This window comes from Myotis daubentonii, chromosome 1 (assembly GCF_963259705.1).
Source record: "Myotis daubentonii chromosome 1, mMyoDau2.1, whole genome shotgun sequence".
In the NCBI taxonomy this organism is placed as follows: Eukaryota; Metazoa; Chordata; class Mammalia; order Chiroptera; family Vespertilionidae; genus Myotis; species Myotis daubentonii.
Window position 1 is genome coordinate 134,648,815 of NC_081840.1, and position 17,633 is coordinate 134,666,447.

The 17,633-nt window shown below is 38.2% G+C and overlaps 1 protein-coding gene across 1 annotated transcript in view; it reads left to right on the forward strand.

Annotated features, from left to right (window-relative positions):
- MALRD1 (MAM and LDL receptor class A domain containing 1) overlaps nucleotides 1-17,633 on the forward strand; it is a 629,377-nt gene that overhangs the window by 368,721 nt on the left and 243,023 nt on the right. Inside the window, exon 30 of the mRNA XM_059660668.1 lies at nucleotides 4,142-4,325. Coding sequence (XP_059516651.1) covers nucleotides 4,142-4,325 — 184 coding nt within the window. The remainder of the gene's footprint in view (nucleotides 1-4,141; nucleotides 4,326-17,633) is intronic.

Genomic DNA, 17,633 nt, shown 5'->3' on the forward strand with positions numbered 1-17,633 from the left:
GATAACAGGCTAGACCTAAGGATCATAGGTGTGCACAATTTTGTGCACTGGGCCTCTAGTATAACATAAAAGGGTTAATATGCATAATAGATGGGAATTCAATTAAAATTGTATGAAAAGTTAAATTATAAGAAGAGAATATATTTTCAATTTTTACATTTTAAACATTTTGTATTAATGTGTATTTTTAATTATAGTTAGTGTGGTTAATCACTTCTCATATGTGTACTGCCTTGGGTTCTTGAATTTAACATTCACCATGATACAAGAGTGGGCAGTGGCAAAGATGTGACTTTGAATTGAGAGACCTTTCTTTCTCAATTTAAAAAGAATTAAAATCAGAATATTAAGTAAATAAAGCACTGATGTATGTGGAACAAACATTTGGGAATTTATATGTAACTACTTTTTAAAAACTTGCTCTGTTTTGTATTTCTGTAGTAATTTTATAGTTATTTACTTTTATGATTCCCTCCTATTAGAGTAATACCATCACAGGGTAGACAGCCTTTTTTTCACCTTTTTGTTCCTGGTATGTATTTGGATCTGTATGAGCATCAAATGTTTGCTAAATAAATGAATGACTGGATGGATAAGTCAATAAATAAGTAAGTCTGCATTGCACATTTGGATGAATGCTTTTGATAATTATGGGGCTAAGATTTTATATGCTATATATAAAAGTGGAGCAATAGCAAGTATATTAGAATGATATTCTACAATAACACATCAGTAGGTTAATCCATAGTTGGTTTTTAAAAGAATTGACCCTTGTTTCCTTTTCCTAACACATAAAATGACAATGAGTGTATTATTCAAATGTCTATAATAATAAAAGCATACTATATTAATTAGACCAGATGTCCTTGCAGACAACCTTCCTGGACGAAGCCAGGACTTCAAGGGAAACCCAGGTCCCGGGTGCAGGAGGGAAGCCGGTTCTGGCACCTGGGGGAAGGAAGGCCTACTCTTGCATGAATTTCATGCATTGAACCTCTAGTCTTTTTATTAAGAAGCCAGTTGTAAGATTTAAGAAATGGTTCTCCTTTTATTGATTAAAGTGATTACACGATCTTCTTTGATGATTTTTGTTGGAAACCTTTTGAGACGTGGTTGATGAGTGGCTCTGTTAACCTCAGAAGCAGGTTGAAAGGAAAAATCAGCAAAGTGAATTAAATTTGTAACTTAAGACAGACTTTATGAATATCCTTGCTTGTTATATAGCTATGTGTCAGACAGAACCCTTCTACTCTAAGCTTTAATTTAACTAATGATTCCTTTGATTCCAAATCACTAAGACATCACTGAGAGTCAAAGACTAACCTTGAAAATGGCTTCTCTTCTTTAGCCATCAGAAAGATCCAAAGCTCCACTAAGTAGGTGTGGATTTTTCATCTTCTGCAGAAGTTACAAGAGTCTCTGGTTGTAAAGATGTGTTGTTGTTTTGAAAAGGATGTTGAAAGATCTACCTCAGTTGATTTGTGAAGTTAATTTTAGATGAAGTGATATGGAGTTCTACTTTCTCTTTGTAACTCAGCAGAGGAAGAGCCACTTGATTGATCTGTGTCTCCCTCAGCAGAACAAGGGTCAGCCATATTATTAACAGTAGATCCCTAAAACATGAAACTGTGAATGCATAACTCCTTTGGATATCTTTTTCAAACATTTCTCTTTTTTCTTTAGAAAAAAGAAAATTACATATATCTGAGTTGTATGCTATAAATCTGTTGAAATATCTTCCTTGATTTCCTGAATGCCATTACACTAAATATTCTTTATTCTACTGTTTGATTATAAATTTCAAAGCCAGTTTTTCTTGTGAATTCATCATAAGAACAGAGTACTGGACCCTGAGATATTAATTACTTGGGACTAACCATAAACAAAATGTAATATATTTATTTATTTATTATTTATTTATCTTTCTTGTATTTATTATCATGATTTATTAAACATCTAATTCCCAGAGATAGTCTAGGCTCAAAATTAGCAAAGAAAATTGTAGACAATTAAAGCCTTGTCCTTGTGCTCAACTGGTTTATATTTTGTTTTACTGGAGGCTTCATTTTTTTTTTTATCATTAGGGTTATGTTATATGTCATGTCATGTTATATGTACTACATTGGGATTATTCAGATATCATAATACTATACTACTAGTAGACCAACCTTAGACATTCAGAGGAGATAATTACCTAAGTCTTTTAGAAATTAATTTTTCTTTTTAAATGAAGAACTTGGTATGGAAATAAATATAGTTAGTGCTCATATAATAATAATAATAATAATATTATAATAGAATTTTAAGTAGTCAAAATAATAGAATAATAGAATTTTTGAAATCTGACTGAATTTAAAAACTATCACTTTTCATCCATGCTCAATTTACTCCACAATTCCTTTATCATATCCATGAGGGATAAGGGATTTTCCCAACATAGTCCTCCTTTCATCTCTCTTTTCCCTTTCCTTCTCTAAGTTATTTCAGCTCTTTAAAGGAAAGTACAGTCTCAATAATTAAAAATATGAATAGAAGTTTGAAGGAATATCTAGAGCTATAAATCCAGGATTTCTATAAACTGTTCAGATTCCATAATATATAAAAAATTTTGTATACATGACAGGAAAGGTGGATTGAATTGAGTAGGATATTTTTTTAATATATTTTTTATTGATTCAGAAAGGAGGGCAAAGGGAGAGAGAGAAAGAAGCATCAATGATGAGAGAGAATTATTGATCGGCTGCCTCCTTCATGCTCCACACTGGGGATCAAGGCCGAAATCCAAGCATGTGCCCCAACCAGAAATCAAACCGTGAACTCCTGGTTCATTGGTTGATGCTCAACCACTGAGCTATGCTGGCCATGTGGACATCTATAATAATAAAAGTGTAATATGCTAATTAGACCAGGCATCCTTCCGGATGACCTTCTGGATGAAGCCAGGGCTGTGAGGGAAGCCCGACTCCTGGGTACCTGCCAGTGACCAGAGGGAAGCCCGGGTCCCAGGGGCCTGAGGGAAGCCGGTGCCGACAGTTGGGGGAAGGCAGGCCTACTCTTGCATGAATTTTGTGCATCGGGCCTCTAGTTTTTTAATAATGGCATCTCTGAAAATACCAAAACAAAGTTATTTTGACTTCTTCTAGGGTTGCTTTTAGGAAACACTGCAGTAGATTAATACTAGTATGTCTGTTTTGATGATGTGCCCTATTTTTCCGTGTATAAGACACCCCATGTATAAGACGCCCCCCCCACTTTTCCAAATTTTCTCAAATTAAGAGATCAATATTTTAAACATTTTGCTGGTTTTCCTCTTAAGGCCCTCTTCTTTTTGGGCATCTTAAGGAGTTGTTCTTCCTGTTTTCTTCACTGTCTGATCATACACTCAGTGGGAGGAGGTCCAAATTGTCTCTCTGCAGCTCTATTTCCATGCTCTTTTACATAGCTGGTTATATTCAGTTTGAATTTTGCAGAGTTAAGACAATTGCTTACCAGTATTTATCTTTTTATTTTTTGACATCTTTATGGGCTCAGAACTCTCCAGTCCCTGTTGCATCTGTGCACTCTCCACCTCCACCTCCAATTACAGCAAGCATGTCAAACTCAAAGGCTAACATGGGCCAAATAAATGAGGCATGTGGCCTGTGGGCTGTGAGTTTGACATGCTTGAATTACAGCATCAGTTGACATCAGTAACAATAAGGCTCATGATTGAAGAAGCCTGTTTGACAAGATGTGGGAAGTTACACACCCATGCAGCTCCCTCCTCGGCGGACTTCCATATATAAGAATGTCCCTTGATTTTCAGTCTAATGAGTTTAGAAAAAAATAACCTCTTGTACATGGAAAAATACAGTAATATACAGTGGTGCCTTGACTTACGAGTGTCCCGACTAACGAGTTTTTCGAGATACGAGCTGTCTCTCGGCCGATTTTTTGCTTTGAGTGGTCTGTGCACATCATAGCAACCAGCTGACTGGTCGTTCATTCGTTAGGTCACTTAGGCTTTTATATAGATAGATAGATAATCAGAGTTTGAATGTTTTTAAATCGAGTTTTCACTGATGAAATGATTGGAAGTTATTTTCTATTCTTTTTCTCTTGTGTTTAATTATTTCTCTAATGTAAACTGTTTTACTTTCAGACAGAGAAAGGACTATCAAAAGTATGGCAAGAAAGTAAGCAGACTTCTGGTGATCAGTGGCAAAAGGCTGTCATCCTGCTAGGAAAATTAAGAAATTTTGAAGTTATGTTCCAAGGTATCAGAACAAGGGATCTAGGAGGAGGAGCTGCAATTGATGACATTGAATTTAAAAACTGCACGACTGGTAAGTTTCTGGAAAGCATTTCCATTTGGAAACACACTTATAATCTAGCCTTCTTGTCTTTGTTTCATATGTATAAAGTGTTCTGCTGCTATATATTATATTCAGTACATAAATAAAAATAAATTTATAATTTGATTTCATAATTATTGAACCTACACTTGCATGTTAAGAGGTAGTATTTTCTTTACCTGTCAATTGCTCAAGTAATGTCTTCCTTCCATACATCCCCTTTCTAACATGCAGAGGTGTTCTCCTTTGAATTACATATTTTCAACATAATTTAAAGTGTAGGCCTAATATTTATATACATTTATCTACTTTAAATAATTTGAGATGAATCTTCTTGATTACAAAGCTAGTAGTTGGTGAATATATGAGAAATAAGTTCAACTAGGTATAATTCAAGCAGAACTTGAGTTGAAGTCTCTGCTTAGGGGATTTAAGAAGCCACCAGTGAACAGCAACTTGCAAAACTTTGCTATTTATCATGCTTCTAAATGTGAAGTCTAACTATACATAGATTTTTCTTACAAAAATACCTAGAAAATGTAAAAAATAATTATAAATACATTTGTATATTTTCACAATTGGCATAGTCCTTTCTGAGGAACTATTCCATCTGCTTTCCAAAGTAGTGCTGTGTGATGTATATGCTAACGAGAGATATGCTTTCTGTGATTTTCTACATGAAGTCACTTAGAGGTAAGCCCCAGGGACTGAGAGCAAACTTGAATGCTATTTAATTATATTGTTGCTCTCATATTAAAATATGACTTCACTGAAGCAGTTAAAAAACATGACTTTAGTTTTTGGTGATGTAGCATCTGCTCTTTTCATGACCAGGGCTGTTTCAAAGGATTCTGCTTAGAAGTCAGTTAGGCAGTTACATGTTACAGAAAGTCAGAATCCATGCCCAGATGATCTGGAGCACAGAACTCCAGGTATCTGTGTCACACAGGAGACAGGGCCTGGCTTAGGGGAGAGGCTGCTGGACAACGGAAAGGTGGGTCCTGAACTATAATCATGCAAAGGTATCTTAGAGGTCACAATGTGCTGCTTCAGCTCCTTTCTACTGACTTCCCTAGAAATATGGTAAATTTCTATTATAGTTGTTAATCACTCAACCTATCTATGCTTCTAGCAACATAAACATGTTTTTCCAAAGCATTTTTGGATATTTTAGAAAAGAAGAAGCTTTATTAAGCAATAATGATACCGTTCTTCTCAAGGGAAGCAGAATGATTCCTAAATGGTTTGATTCAGGACAAAAGAAAGCGGAAAATTATTCCAGCTTTGCCAGGTTTCATTTAGAAGTTTACACTGTTTCCTCCCCTATTTATCTTGAAGTCCTGTGAAAATTTACATGATTATAGTTAATTTTGTTCAGTTCAATCCAATGCTTAGTTTACTAATTCTTTAATATATTTAGTGATAAACTATTATAGTTCTTTCTATGTCATAAATGATAAAGGCAAATTGTGGTCACTGGTAGGTGAAGTAATCAATTGTATATTAAATATATTTTGGGAAAAATTAATTGCTTTAATAGACCAGCTTGATATAAATAATGAAGATTTTCAAATTATATATGAATCAAGATAGAAAGCAAAAGAAAAGCATTATGAAAAAGTTTGAAAAACTAAGCATGGAACTCAAAAACAATGATCCATTAGTTTGTTTTTAGTAATTAATCAGCACACATATGATTATTTCTTTTTAAAATTTAGTATTATTTTTTCATCACAATTTATCCTCTTTATGTCCACTCCATATACCAATAAACTGTCACTGCTGTGAAGTATGGCTAAGGAGAAACAGTTTAGAATATGTTACCCTAAGTTATGTTTTACTATTGCAATTTAGAAGAGAATGATAGTTGACAAACACCCCAAAATCAGAGAAGCACTACAGAATGGTGATTAAGAACAAAAAGTCTTGAGTCAAACTCTCTGTGTGTGGAATCTGGCTCCTCCATTGTCTATTTTGGGTGTGTTATTTTGTGTGTGGTTTTTTTTTCACTTTGCCATAGTTTTTTAATCAATAAAATGGGGATGGTAGTAATGATACTTCCATCATAGATTGCTGTGAATATGAAATCTGATAATATAAATGGATCACTTAGAATAGTCTTGGAACATAGTAAAATTTATATACTTTACTGAGGCCCAGTGCATGAACTTGTGCACAGGTGAGGTCTGGCCGGCCTGCCCCTATTGGGGCCAATCGAGCTGGGCTGGCAGGGGTAAGGCAATGCAGGAGGTTGGCTGGCTGGCCCCAACCCCAATCAGGGTGGGGGGGCCCGATCAGGGATGGAGCCAGCTGGGGGGAGGGGCCACAGGCAGTTGGTGGTCTGGCTCCACCCCCGATCGGGGTGGGGGAGCTGATCAGGGGTGGGGCCAGCTTGGGGGAGGGGCCAGGGGCAGTTGGCCAGCTGGCCCTGCCCCCTGGTCATACTCCCGGTTGACTCCTGGTTGAGGGGACAATTTATATATTAGCCATTTATTGTATAAGATTGCTGTAATAATCATCATTATTATTTACTTTGCCATGTTTTCAAATAGTGCTCTATTCCCTGTATTAGCAAATCAACTCAAATCATATGCACATAATTTGTCATGAAAATATTTCATGTAATTGTTGCTGTTTCCCATTTGAAATGAAAGTTAAAATGACAGTGTTCATTTCTCTGTCACATCCTGCCAATCACAAAAGACTGCATGTTACATGATAACATTTATATGGAATGTACAGACTAGCAGATGTGTAGAGATAGAAAGTAAATTAGTGGTTACTTAGGGCTGAAAAAATATGGATTTGGGGAATGACTATTATCGAGTATGGGTTTCTTTATGGAGTAAGAAAAATGTTCTATTTTTTTATGGTGATGACACACAACTTCATAAATATACTAAAACCATTACATTTTAAATTTCATATGGATTAGCTTAGTGGAATGTAAATTGTAAATTACCCTATCTAATAAAAGAGAAACATGGTAATTAGCGTACATCCGCTATGCTTCCCATTGGCTAATCAGGGCAATATGCAAATTAACTGCCAGCCAAGATGGCGGCCAGCAGCCAGGCAGCTTGAAGCTAACATGAGGCTTGCTTGCTTCAGTGACGGAGGAAACCAACGTTCCCCGCCTGCCTTGCCGGCCTCTGAGCTTGCAGTTTGAAACATTGTAACAAATATAGAAGCTAAAGAAAACCCCAGAAACCTGCTTTCAGTGAGCCGGGATCTCAGAGCTGGAGTTGATACAGTGTTTCTATTATAGAACATAAACAAACCACATACCTGCTTTCAGCAGCAGAGGCCTCAGAGCTGGAGCCAGAGCTAAAGCTGGCCCAGAATAAAAAAAAAAGAAAAAAGGAGCAGTTGGGAGCTTCAGTCACCCGCCAGCCTGAAAACAGCCCTCAGCCCCACACCCAGGCTGGCCAGGCACCCCAGTGGGGACCCCTACCCTGATCCAGGACACCCTTCAGGGCAAACCAGGCAGCCTCCACCCGTGCACCAGGCCTCTATCCTATATAGTAAAAGGGTAATATGCCTCCCAGCACCAGGATCACCTGAGCGGCGAGGCCTCCCAGCACCGGGATCAGAGTGACAGGGTGCAGCGCCCAAACCCCCTGATCGCCCTGCGGCTCTGTGTGTGACAGAGGGCAGGGCCACAACCTCCCTATCCGCCCTGCTCTGTTCATGACAGGGGAAGGCACCCAAACCCTCTGATCAGCCCTGCCCTGTGCCTGATAGGGGTGAGCTCCCCAAACCCCTGATAGCCCTGTGACTCTGTGTGTGACAGCGTGCGGCGCCCCAACCCCCTGATCGACCCTGCTCTGTGTGTGACAGGGTGTGGCGCCCCAACCCCTCCCCCCCCACGGGCCCTGCTCTGTGTGTGACGGGATAGAGCCATAACCTCCCCATCGGCCCTGCCCTGAGTGTGAGAGTGGTGGCGCCCCAACCCCCTGATCAGCCCTGCTCTGTGGGTGATAGAGGGCGGCACCCCAACCCCCTGATCCGCCCTGCTCTGTGTGTGACAGGGGGCGGTGCCCCAACTCCCCTATCAGCCCTACTCTGTGAGTGACAGGGGGGAGCTCCCCAACCGCCTGATTGACCCTTCTCTGTGCGTGACAGGGTATGGAACTCTAACCCCCCTGATGGGCCCTGCTCTGTGCGTGACGGGGTCGCGCCGCAACCTCCCCATCGACCCTGCCTCGAGTGTGACAGGGGGCGGTTCCCCAACCCCCAATTGGCCCTACCCTGAGCATGACTGAGGGTGGCATCACAACCTCCTGATCCACCCTGCTCTGTGCATGACAGGGGAAGGCACCCCAACTCCCCAATCGGCCCTGCTCTGAGCCCGACCAGGGGCTGCACCTAGGGATTGGGCCTGCCCTCTGCCACCCGGGAGCAGGCCTAAGCCAGCAGGTCATTATCTCCCGAGGGGTCCCAGACTGCGAGAGGGCACAGGCCTTGCTGAGAGACCCCCCCTCCCCCCCAAGTGCACAAATTTTTGTGCACCGGGCCTCTAGTAAATCAATAAAGCTGTTAAAAATAAAGAAAGAAATGAGGGAGAATTCTGGAGAGATGGTAGTGGTGGTGTCAGAATAGCTTTTGGATTTTTAAAAGTCCTTATATCAAAACAGTCAGAGTACCTAGTAAGCAAAGTCAATAAGCATTGAAACCTACAAAACCTACAAGCTAATGGAGACAAACTGGCAATAGCCTCAAGACCTGTGTGGTATTTATGTCTACAAAAGAGAAGATTGGAGAATCACTATAGAGCTGAGAGGCAGAGATTCACTAGAAAATCAGTCAGACAGTTTGAAAATGGCAACTAAAATTGGGAGGGGTTTTTCCCACTTTGAGAATGAGTGGGCCCGATTGGTCTATGGGAGTTGGTGGGACTGGAGCAGTCCAGCTACCGTGCACTCGCAAAATGGATCCACCAAGATTCTTCTCCAATACAGCTGCCCGTGTTCAAAACCAATACAAAAAAATTAAAAACCAAATCAAGCACCACTGGGAGTGGATTCAAAATTGAGTAGACCAGGGACAGATGAGGGAAAGAGAAGACCACATCAAAGTGGTAGAGGAGAAATGAGCCAGGAAATCTCAAATGCAAATCATCATATTTGTATAGATTTATTTAAGTTCTATAGACTTTGATACTCATCACCTAACATTGCTCATACCATTTTAGAGCCTCAGTTTCCTTGTTTCCAAAATGACAGGATCAGAATAGATGATCTCTGAGATTTTCATAGAATTGACAACTCTAGAATTCAGCATATTTTTCATATTGAAAATATATCATTTTACACAATGAGAATTCAACATATTTTTTTAGTTTTTAAATAAATTTATTGGGGTGACATCCTATATAATAAAACCCTAATATGCAAATCAACCAAATGCAGAAAGACAAGCAGAATAACTGGTCGCTATGATGCACACTGACCACCAGGGGGCAGACACTCAACGCAGGAGCTGCCCCCAGTTGAGCGTCTGCCCCCTGAGAGGGAGGGGACCTATGGTGATGATTGGGGGATGGAGCCAGCCAGCAGGCAGTGCCAAGCCAGCAGCCAAGGCGGGTGCCAGCAGGGACCCCCGCACCTTCACCCCACAGATGGCCCTGATTGCCGGCCAGGCCTAGGGCCCCTACCCTATATATTGGGAACAGTCTCTTAGATTTAAAAATTAAAACCTGGCAAGACTACGCTAATACTGAAAAAACTGGATGACGCAGCGATGGACTCTGGCTTGCACATTTTGTGGTCAGCCCTGATTCTGACACTTATAACTGTGTGACAAAGCCAATTACTTGACTTCTCTCTGCTTCAGTTTTTCCACCCATAAGATGGGAGAATAGTACTACTGCCTCAGAAGGATCATGTTATGTACTACTTTTTACAATCAGGGCAAAAAATGTAGTTGCCCATACAATAGCAAGATGCCTTTCACCTGTATTAAAAAGTATGGTCACTGGTGCATGCAGCATCCCAGATTGCAAGAGGGATGTCCAACTGCCATTTAGGCCCGACATCTCCCCAAGGGTCCAGGATTGTGACAGGGCATAGGCCAGGCTGAGGGACCCCACCCGACCCCCTGTGCATGAATTTTGTGCACCATGCCTCTAGTACAGGGGTGGGCAAACTTTTTGACTCGAGGGCCACAATGGGTTCTTAAACTGGACCGGAGGGCCGGAACAAAAGCATGGATGGAGTGTTTGTGTGAACTAATATAAATTCAAAGTAAACATCATTACATAAAAGGGTACGGTCTTTTTTTTCAATAGTTTTATTCATTTCAAACGGGCCGGATCCAGCCCGTGGGCCGTAGTTTGCGCACGGCTGCTCTAGTTGGTTAATAAAGTTATATAGGTTTCAAGTGTACAATTCTATGATACATGATCTGTATATTCATGGTGTGTTTACCACCCAAAGTCAAATCTTATCGTCACTCTTAATTTGGCCCCCATTAACCTTTACAACCCTCCCTCCCCTCTGATAACCATCATATTGTTGTCTGTGACTATGAATTTTTGCTTGTTTACTTTTCTTGTTTGCTCATTTGTTGCTTTCAATTTTAAATTCCATATATGAATGAAAGTGTATACATGCTTCTTGACTTTTTCTGCCTGACTTATTCCATGAGAGCAAAGCTTAAAATTGATTAAGAATAAAAGTGGAAGAAAGAAAAGGATATATATAAGATATATATTTGGTAGTTATCTACTTTACCTGCAAATAAAAAAGCTGTTTGAGCTTCATATTTATTTTTTACTTTCCATTAAAAAACTTACAACTGGATTTAAAATATAATATTTAGTACATGGCTAAAATAAGATAGATATATTCTTTTTATTTCTTTGCATTCTGGTGCTATCTTCAATTTACTATCAAATTTACTGTACTTTCTTCAAAAAGAAAAATGAAACCAAAGAATAGATATATTCTTTTGTCTGCCCAGAGAAACATTAAAAAGCATATCTCCTTTTTGGACAAGTTAACAAGGAACCAAGTAACTTATTTATAAAAAAAATAAGTGAAATATTATGAAATTGGTATATTTTTTAAAATTCAAACTGATTTTAAAATAGCTTGCACAAAAATCGCAAATGCAATTATCAGTCTATACAGCAGAGAAATAGGAGGATAAAATTTATATGAAAAGAAAAGGAGTATTCCATCATTGTAATTATAAATGTGATAATTCTAAATTTAAATGGTTAATCAATTTTCAATCAGAACATTATTTATTAAGTATAGTAATTCACCTGATTCTTATTGCGTTTACTATTAATACTAAGTAGCATTTCTGTCGCTTCTGCCACAAGACCACTGTGCAAATCCTAGCTTACCCATTTGCTGTCTGCTCTGCGGTTTTGGGCACAACTTGCCTTTGTCTCATTTTCTCAGCCAGGAAATGGAACTGACACTGCTTCCATCTCATAGAGTTCTTACAAGGATTAAATAATTTACTTTACATAAAGTGCTTGAAGAATGCATGAGATATAGCAAGCACTGAAAATCTGTTGGCTAAAAGTAAAAATGAGCAACGATAGCAAACAACTTGACATTGTTTTAGGCACAATACTTTTTATGTCAGTGTTGAAGATCAGGTTCTGTTCTATTGAGAGGTTATTGATCGCATAGGCTGAGGGAAGCTCTGTGCAGTGCACTATGCACAACTCCTCAGAGCCGTAGGGAAATGCGTGTTGTACACAGTGTTTGCTTTATTATTTTCTATTTCACCTTTTAAGACCCTTTCTTGACACCTGGCGTTTCCTCTCCTTCCCCATGTGCTCACCCCACCCTCCCTCCACCCGTCTTATATTTCCACGACTGGTCTTTGAACTGTCTCCAAGACACTGGTAAACCTGGTGACTCATGTGGGAGCCAATCCTATCTAATAATAGACAAAGATTCAAATTGACCATAGCTTCGCTACGCCCACCATTGGCTAATCAGAGCAATATGCAAATTAACCGCCAACAAAGATGGCGATTAATTTGCATACATAGGCGCGAAGCAGCAGAACGAAGACTGAAGGTGGCTCCGGCTGGAGCAGCGAGGGCTTGAAGGCGGCTCCGGCCTGAGCAAAAGCCTGGGTCCCGGGTGCCGGAGGAAAACTGGTGCCGGCAGCCAGGGGAAGGGAAGGCCTATTGCACCAATCTTTTCATGCAACAGGCCTCTAGTAATGATATAAGATGTTGCCTTTTCCATGAAAAACCTAGAAGATCCAATTGAATGATGACCAGCTTTCAGTTCAGTGAAAAAGAAGTAATTTAGGGAGTAGAAAATGCTTCCAGAAGTCAATAAAATCTTCTAAGTAAACAATAGCTTCTCAGTCTCTCTCTAAATGCATACAGATCAAAACACATCATGCTCCCCAAATAATCCTAAATGTGAAAGGAAGGAAATAACTTGGGAATAAAATAAGAGAAGCCAGTGCCATAATTTTAGGTGTCTGGTACATTGTCTTCACACATAGCCTGAAAAGACATCTTTTTTATTATAACTACTTTCACACCTTTCATCTTTTCCCCTTAAAACTGTATGTATGGCTCCTGAGTGTCCTTTAAACAGTAATTCATCTGGAGTGAAAAATAGTGGCTTGATGATAATGATTTCAGGGCAGCCTCACTCTGGATTTGAATTGAACTTCCGAGATCACAAAACAGTGATTGCTGTATATAAAGCTCACGAATGCATAAATCTATAAACAGAACCCTGTAGAGTTTGATTTCAAAACTTACCTTCTTCACTTAGTTTGATGAAAAGCTGTAGTTCTGCTCAACATATGTGTTCCAAATGTTGCATTTAGATCTTTCACAATTCTCTTTAAAAAATAATTGTCAGAAAAGGGGGTGAAGGGAAAATGGTAGGTAGCACTATATAATTCACATATGATGGAAGAATAGGATGGATAGATAGATGGATAAAGGGACAGATAGATGGGAAAATGAATTAGTAGAAACCATTTATTCAAATCTTGTTGTATGTGTGAAAATTCAGAACAGAGCAAGTTTCTGCCTTCATTGGGTTACGTTCTGGTGACAGATGCAGACAATAATGTACTAGGCAATATTGTGTCACATAGTGATAGGCATTATGAACGAACAAGGGTGAAAGTGATGGAAAATGATTAACCTGATTAGAGTGGCCAGAAACGGCCCTTTGGAAGATTACAGTTAAGCAAAAGCTTCGATGAAATACAAGGGAACCATGCAAACACCTCGGGGAAGAGCACCCCCGGCCTCAGAACTGGTGAGGCAGGTTGACTGGGAGGGGAGCGCCTTGATGAGTCAGAAGAAAGCAAGGGGAGGGAGAAGATGAGGCCACGTCATGCAGAGCTTAGTCGTCAGAAATGGGTTAATTTCAAAATAGATAAGGAACTCATACAACTTAACAAAAGGAAGACAACCAATCCAATTAAAAAATAGGTAAAGGACCTAAAATGACACTTCTCCAAAGTGGACATACAGAAGGCCGAGAGACATATAAAAAAAAATGCTCAAAGTCACTGATCATCACAGAGGTGCAAATTAAAACGACAATGAGGTATCACCTCACACCTGTCAGAATGGCTATCATCAGTAAATCAACAAATGATAAGTGCTGGTGAGGATGTGAAGAAAAGGGAACCCTAGTTCACTGCTGGTAGGAATGCAGACTGGTGCAGTCACTATGGAAAATAGTATGGAGTTTCCTCAAAAAATTAAATATAGAACTGCCATTTGATCCAGTGATCTGACTTCTTGGAATGTATCCTAAGAATCCTAAAACACCAGTCAGAAAAAATACATACACCCCTATGTTCATAGCAGTGCAATTTATAATAGGCAAAATCTAGAAACAGCCAAAGTGCCCATCAGTAGATGAGTGAATAAAAAAGCTGTGGTACAGCCTGTCCAATGTGGCTCAGTGGTTGAGCATTGGCCCATGAACTGGAAAGCCATGGTTTGATTCCCAGTCAGGACACATGCCTGGGTTTCAGGCTTGATCCCCAGCAGGGGGCATGCAGGAGGCAACCAAAGGATGTTTCTCATTGATGTTTCTCTCTCTCTATCCCTTTCCCTTCCTCTGTCTAAAATCAATAAAAATATTTTTTAAAAGCTGTAGTACATTTACACCATGGAATACTATGCAGCTGTAAAAAAAGAAGGATCTCTCACCCTTTGAAACAGCATGGAGGGACCTAGAGAGTATTATGCTAATCAAAATAAGCCAGTCAGAGAAAGACAAGTATCACATGTTTTCACTTATATGTGGAATCTAATGAACAAAATAAACTGATGAACAAAATAGATCCAGAGATATAGAAGCATGGAACAGACTTGAATCTCAGAGGGAAGGTGGGTGTGGGTGGGTGGGGAGAGATTAACTGGGGAATTTATATGTGTATATGCATAGTCCATGAATACAGACAATAGTGTGGTAAAGGCCTTGGAGGGGTGGGTGAGGAGTGGAGAGAGTTAAGCAAGCAGACTCTGGAGTCATTCTTCCTAGGTTTAAAGCCTGACTCTGTAACTTATTTGTTTTGTGACCTGGAATAGACACCTATCATCTGGGTGCCTATTTTATTAGAACAATAACAAAAAGAAACGGCCTTATATGGTAGCTGTGAGGACTTAGCAAGTTAATGTATGCCTGAGTTTTGAACAGTAACTCTTCATGGTACTTACTCAATAATTGTTAGTTATGATTATCATCATCATCACAGCACTATTTAATCTTTAGTACAACTCTGAAAAATTGAGTTACGAAGAGGTTACACTGAATAACAGCAGCCAGGTTTGATTTCCTTACTGATGTTAATTGGCACTGAAACTTTTAGCCATATGTAGTCATAATAGCATAGAACAGTGCTGAAATCATGATTAATGTTGGAGTAAAAGCAGTCACACAGTATCTGCCATATTTACTTTGTCAATAATTCAAATGCTCTTCAAAGAAAACAGACATATTGCTCACAGTGGAGTGTTTTAGTAACACTAATTGAAATATTTTAAAACATTGTAAATCTTGTTTTTTAAAAAATTAATGTTCAACAATCCTCATTTTTACAGATTTATTTTATTTTGGATTCAGAAATTTTTTCAGTAAGAGAAGGGAAAAAAGAAACTAAGCCTTATATACAAATATTGTAGAACTTGAGCCCAATCCAGGTCATAGTAGTTTCTTCATCAGATTATAAATGACTATTTTTATTCTAGGTTTTCTTCTGCAATGCACCTTCCATACCTGAAGCTAAAGTCTTCTGCCAAGAATTGTCAAAATTTGTTAAATGTAATCTTTATTTAGAGCCAATTCATATATTTAAATTAAATGTGATACTATAAAATAAACTTTATTTATTGGCTGGGTGTATGCCAAATGGTTTCTCAAGTGAAAAAATAGTGTTATTTGACATAACTACCTTACATTTCTGAAAATGCCTTTTATTGCTTAACAAAAGATGTTGTTGTGTTTAAAAATAGCCCCGTTCTGGGTGATAGATTTATTGATTTATTTGAGGTGACATTGGATAATAAGATCATATAAGATCTCTCTCTCTCTCTCTCTCTCTCTCGCTCTCCCTTTCTCCTTCCCTCCCTTCCTCCATCCTTTTCTCCCTAACTACCACCCTACCACTCTCTTTAAAAATCCATGGAAAAATTATCCTTGGTTGAGGGTCAAAAAAATAATAATGATAGTAAAAATAAAATAAATGTTTTTGAAATTTGGAAGTTATTTTATTGTAATATAATCCAGTTGATCCTAACTAACACATGATGTAATTTCCTATATTACATAGAGGAACATTATTTACAATTAGGGCTATTATAGACTCATACTGCAAATATATAGAAAGAGTTCTATTTGACATTGAGTTATCCAACATTGTAGCACAGGAAGCAAATACATTTGTTGACTTTAAGGACATTTTATGAGGATTGCAGTTGCTTAATTAATGACCCCCCAAAATCACAACAAAGATATCAATCCTTTGCAGGTGTTTTTAAACTAATGCAGTAAGAGAGAGAAGTATGCTTACCTTTCAGATTCTAATATGCTAAATAAATTAAGAAAAAGCTTCTCGCATCCCTGGCTCCAGCCTTGTGGGGAAAGAAGTCAGGGAAATAAAGTTGGCACTAAACAAAATTCAGAAACAAAAGATGGAGAGAATTCTTGTGGTATCAACCTCTGCTTCCAGTAATTGCCAGCTATTGCCCTCACTTTGCTTTATTGATTGAATTGATTTGAGACAGGCCTCAGGCAAGAAGCCTCATTGCAGTTGTCAACCAATAGCATTCTACATTAAGACTTAGAGCCAAGTTATTTGCTTACTTTTAATCAGAGATTAGATTCTTAATCCTTGTCCCATGCTCATATTTTAAACAATAGGACTATGTAATTGGATTTCTTATTATATCTTTAACCAGCTTTTTTAAATTATAAAGTCAAAGCTATGAATCTATGTAATTACATTAACATTGCATTTAGAAAATATCAGATATTACTTTGTCTTTCAATGAAATTGATAAAATTTGCATTTCTGTCAAAAAGCTCTACATTTAAAGTTTTAATTATATAATAATACACTGCATATTATAATATATGTAATTATAATTAATATTATACAATGATCTAATTCTATTCATAATATTAAATAAAAATAATTACTTCATAATATATTTTAGGAAGCCTTAAATAACCCTTGGAATATCTCTAATGAAAGCTACTGTAATTCTGAATGTTAACATTATCTTCAGTTTATATGATTTCTAATTATAACTTGTCTCAATTACACCGAACATTTTCACACATAATATCTGGGTCAATAAGATCATTGCATTGAGAATTTGTGACAATATTGCATTTCAATTTTTACTGAACTATATTTTACTTTTTTCTCAATTCAAAGTTAATATTAATATTTATCAATAAGAAATAGAAAATTTACATTTCTGACATATTTTTTTATTATACGGTTGAAAGATATGCTTATCAGTTCTGAAACAAATATTAAGACATATAAGCTACATGTGTACCTAAAATTAGTAGATGTGGAACTTGAGAAATTTATATCCTGTTGGATCAAACATAAAGAAATATGTTTCAATAAAATATACATGCATAAATACTAAGCCAGGGCCAGAAACCAATTTTCCTGTCCATTGAATATAATGGAACATGCACACACTCATACACAAAGAGGTATATATAAGTTTCTGAAGAGCAGTTTTTTGAATGATCCACAAGAAAAGGGCTGATGGGAAAATAGGGTTTGGGCAAGCCACAATGAGCAGAGGTAACTAAA